The 4,613-nt window shown below is 40.1% G+C and overlaps 1 protein-coding gene across 2 annotated transcripts; it reads left to right on the top strand.

Moving 5' to 3' along the window:
* Window positions 1–861: 861 nt before the first annotated feature.
* On the top strand, window positions 862–4,613 carry LOC113710875 (lysine histidine transporter-like 8). 2 transcript variants are annotated; one of them, XM_027233935.2, is made up of 5 exons: window positions 862–1,375; window positions 2,646–2,779; window positions 3,109–3,536; window positions 3,655–3,786; window positions 3,935–4,613. In XM_027233935.2, the coding sequence occupies exons 1-5, from the start codon at window positions 984–986 to the stop codon at window positions 4,418–4,420; spliced, it is 1,572 nt and encodes a 523-aa protein (XP_027089736.1). In that variant the 5' UTR covers window positions 862–983; the 3' UTR covers window positions 4,421–4,613. The 2 variants fall into 2 exon arrangements, with proteins under 2 accessions (XP_027089736.1, XP_027089737.1); XM_027233936.2 differs by lacking the exon at window positions 862–1,375 and adding an exon at window positions 1,401–2,449.

Here is a 4,613-nt window from a genome sequence, read left to right as displayed (position 1 = left end):
AAATTGCTTAAAAATTGTATTTGTGATAGAAGCAAAATAATATTTGAAATAATTTTGCAATCCAAACGCACTTCAAGATATATAAATCTAGAACTGATTACTCATTCGTCCCTAATTTAAAACTTTTCAACATAATTATCTTGAAGTTTTTTGAAATCTATGCATAATCCCCTATGGGTAATAAATAGAGTAATTCAATTTACGCCTTGATCTTGGAATGTTCTTTGACATTTAAGTTGGCTCTATAACAGTGGACAAGTTTTAATCGCCTTGACAATTTAAACTATAAAAAAGGTTAAATGAAAAATTACTAAACTTGGAGTCAAAATTGCAGTTTACCCCAAAAAAGAATTTGTAATATCAAATCCCTTGAACGCATATACCACCAACCTGCAAACAACTAGAACTTACAACAATCTCTCTATTTGTGGTGGATGTCTTATTTATTTTTGCACATCCGTTATTGTAAAAGTCTAGACCGACCGAGCTAGTATGAATTATAGGCCAATCCCTAACATATGCCTACAACCGGTCCTGACCTGCGCCATAAAGCTACTGTACCCTTATTGTCATATACGATCCACACCTCCACCATCAATCAACCTGAAATTAAAGCTCCAAGGTTCCTTTTTTTTGAAAGCTCCAAGGTTCTCATTTCATACATTAATAACTTCCAGACTTTACGCTTTCATCGGTGAGAATCAAAACTATCGAGGTTCGTGCAATCAACACCACACCAACGGTCAAGATCAAACCTTTACAAACTCTCACACCCCTAATATCCTTTACTATCAGCATCCGGTCCCACTGTACTCCTACTCTCCTAGCCCAACTCCCCCTGCATGCTCAGTCTCCCAGACTCTCACTCACCAGTCTTATATATATTCTTCTCCATTTCTCACTCATTTTCACTCTCAGCAACAGAGGGAACAGAGCAGCAGAACCCAGAAAAACGCAGAGCACTAACAAACTGCTAATCATCAATGGAGGAGAGGCCAGAGACAGAGCTAATTTCGATTCCGGCAACCCCACGTGCGTCGACGCCGGAAATACTCACGCCGTCCGGCCAGAGGTCTCCCAGGGGGTTGGCCTCAACTGGGCCGGCATCAAAAGAGGCTAAGTCATGGACCCCGACTTCGTTTATATCTCCGAGGTTCTTGAGCCCCATTGGGACGCCTATGAAGAGGGTGTTGGTTAACATGAAGGGATATTTAGAGGAGGTGGGACACTTGACAAAGCTGAACCCGCAAGATGCTTGGCTTCCCATTACCGAGTCTCGCAATGGGAATGCTCATTATGCTGCTTTTCATAACCTCAATGCTGGTTTTGGGTTCCAAGCTCTGGTCTTGCCTGTTGCATTCTCTTTTCTTGGCTGGTGTGTAGTCCTATCAACTTTGATGCTTGCATAGTTGCTTAAGCTTAACTAATTGGTTTGCTATGTACAAATCAGCAAAGACTATTGGCTAGATTCAATCCTCAGTTAGCTTTGGCTTTGACTGTGTCCTTTGTGCTTTGTAGCTCTTGAATGTTACGTCGAGGGATTTGTGCTTAACTTGTGGTCCTTTTGTCAGTGATAGGAGGTTTTAACTGCTTTTGGAAGCATATATGCAGTGCATTAGGTTAACGAGGGTAAAAGATCTACACTCTGTGTTTAAAGCTGGCTTCCTTTTATCCATTTTTCAACTACTAGTATGCTAGTGTGGAGTAGTGGTCCTTGTAGTGTGCTTTTTCCATCCTGAAATTATAATGAAAATTTGGCATGTCATGAAGCTTCAATTTTTGGAAGAATTAATGGCATAAAAATTCTAGCTTTGAAGTTTGAAGGGTAGAAATAAGCTAGGTACTCTGTCTTTCTGTATTCAAATTATTCTTGGCTTCGTGTTTTGTCACTTTGAAATTTGAATAGTGCCGTAATTCCCTTTTTTCCCTATTGTTAACTTCTTCGACAGATTTCTTTTTCCTTTTATAGCTCATAACTCATTTTTTCCTCTCTCTGGACTGATACTTATTAAGTAGTTTTTCTTTGAAGTTGATTGAATCCGAGTATGTGATGGACTTGTGGGTCTACCAGGTGATCGTATCTTCTTTATCTTTTGATTTCTTTTGTTGCTTTTTCCAAGGTTCATCATTTTCATTTGATTTGAATAGAAGTAAGAAAGATCCTCGAGGCAAGTCATATCCTTCTTTTCTTTTTTCAGCCTTTTACTTTTTCATAGAACGCTGCATAGAATGGTTCCTTTCATGATTCTGTATTTTGCCTTTTGAGGATGAAGACAGTTGGCTCTGCTTTATGCTTGATTGGTATAATTGGCATGGCAGAGCTTTATCTCGCAATTCAATCCCTTTTGATGCTAAATTATTACATGATGTTCTCTACACCAGAATGGTTTTTTTCCCCTCCCCAGCACTACAGCGTCAATACTTTTATACTGATTCCAATTAATCATCAGTTAAGCTTTCACTAATCTGGATATCTGCCTTAGACTTTTATCTTTGTACTTTAGTGATCCATGTGCTGATTATGTTGTAGATTTTCTCTCTAATTTAAGAAAGTCATTTCGCATAAATTCCAAAATTATGTCAGGCCAATTCTGTAAGCTTTTTTAGTTAGTTATCTAGTTCATAGTTCTTGCAACAATATGCAGGAGTTGGGGCATAATTTCCTTGACGATAGCTTACTTCTGGCAACTTTACACTTTGTGGATTCTCGTTCAGTTACATGAAGCAGTTCCTGGGAAGAGATACAACAGATATGTAGAACTTGCACAAGCAGCATTTGGTGAGATAGCTTCTGAAACATAATTTAAAAGGACAGTAGCAAACAATTCATTTATTTCTTTCTCCTATAGATTATTAATAATGCAATTGTCCTCAAGAAATGCTAGTTCTTATTACCTCTTGCACATTCGAAGATACAGGGACAGCTGCAAGTCCTGATTCACTAAACCTTCTCACAATATAGAATTTTGTCACAGATTCCTACACGGGGAGATAAATTAATAGAAAATATTACAGTTAAACACAGTGGTCCTACTGATAACGAGAGATTCTTGCATTATCATTTCCTTTGCATGAAACTGATTTTGCGTTTACTACTTGAATTCTCAGGGGATAGATTAGGTGTATGGCTCGCGCTTTTCCCTACGGTGTATCTGTCAGCAGGAACAGCGACAGCTTTGATTCTCATTGGAGGGGAGACCATGAAACTGTTCTTTCAAATTGTATGCGGCCCCCTGTGTTCTTCAAATCCTCTGACAACTGTTGAGTGGTATCTGGTGTTCACATCCTTGTGCATCGTGTTATCCCAGCTCCCAAACCTTAACTCAATTGCTGGACTCTCATTGGTAGGAGCAGTTACTGCCATAATCTACTCCACCATGGCTTGGATACTCTCTGTAAGCCAACAGAGACCACCCTTGATCTCTTACCAGCCCATCTCATTGCCTTCACCTTCCGCTACACTCTCTTCTTTCCTAAATGCACTTGGTATCATTGCATTTGCATTTAGAGGCCACAATTTGGTCCTAGAAATTCAGGTATGCTCTGAGTGGGTTGAAATGTATATCATGTTTAGTGCTGTTAAAGACCATCGTGATGTACATTCTTAAGTCACTGCAATTATCTGCTGTTATAAACGTCAACGGTGTTTTGTAGGCAACAATGCCATCAACCTTCAAGCACCCAGCTCATGTGCCGATGTGGAAGGGAGCCAAGTTTGCCTATTGCTTCATTGCCATGTGCCTGTTCCCCGTCGCTATTGGAGGTTTCTGGGCATATGGAAACCTGGTAAGCATACTGCTTCTCAATCTTCTGTTTTCCACCATTCAATATTCACAGGCTTTCTTCAGGAAAGGGAGATATTTTTTCACATCCTGTGCAACAACGTTGTATGCTTCTTCACTTAAATTTTGGAGTTCTATGCTATGCTTTTCAGATGCCCTCAGGAGGAATTCTCAACGCATTGTATGCATTTCACAGTCATGACATTCCCAGGGGACTCCTGGCAATGACATTTCTTCTTGTCGTGTTCAACTGCCTGAGCAGTTTCCAGATATACTCAATGCCCGCTTTTGACAGTTTTGAAGCAGGCTACACGAGTCGTACAAACCGTCCATGCTCGATTTGGGTTCGCTCAGGTTTCCGAGTCTTCTTCGGATTTGTCTCCTTCTTTATAGGGGTGGCACTGCCTTTCCTGTCCAGCCTTGCTGGTTTGCTCGGAGGGCTCACTCTACCAGTCACATTTGCTTACCCTTGCTTCATGTGGGTTCTCATAAAAAGGCCAACAAAATACAGCTTCAATTGGTACTTTCACTGGACTCTCGGTTGGTTGGGCGTTGCATTCAGCCTCGCCTTCTCTATTGGAGGCATTTGGAGTATTGTCAACAGTGGCCTTAAGCTGAAATTCTTTAAGCCCAACTAGTTAGTATATATATATATGTAGACAAAGCAAGTGTGCCTGCGTCGAAGTCATTTTTCCTTTTTTTTTTGCCCTTTATGTTCCTCCACATGGAAATCAGATCGTTATCCGATTATGGTCTGTCTTATCTAATTATGTGTTGTAATAGGCAAAGTGGCAAAACCAAAAAAGTCGTATAAATCTTTTTACCACTTGA

The sequence above is a fragment of the Coffea arabica genome, chromosome 10e, assembly GCF_036785885.1.
Source record: "Coffea arabica cultivar ET-39 chromosome 10e, Coffea Arabica ET-39 HiFi, whole genome shotgun sequence".
Lineage (NCBI taxonomy): Eukaryota > Viridiplantae > Streptophyta > Magnoliopsida > Gentianales > Rubiaceae > Coffea > Coffea arabica.
This window is presented reverse-complemented; position numbering and strand designations above follow the sequence as displayed.

Coding starts and splice junctions, on each gene's coding strand:
- LOC113710875 (XM_027233935.2), top strand. CDS start 984: ATGGAGGAGAGGCCAGAGACAGAGCTAATTTCGATTCCGGCAACCCCA. Junction 1,376..2,645: donor GCATTCTCTTTTCTTGGCTG/GTGTGTAGTCCT, acceptor AACAATATGCAG/GAGTTGGGGCATAATTTCCT. Junction 2,780..3,108: donor ACTTGCACAAGCAGCATTTG/GTGAGATAGCTT, acceptor TTGAATTCTCAG/GGGATAGATTAGGTGTATGG.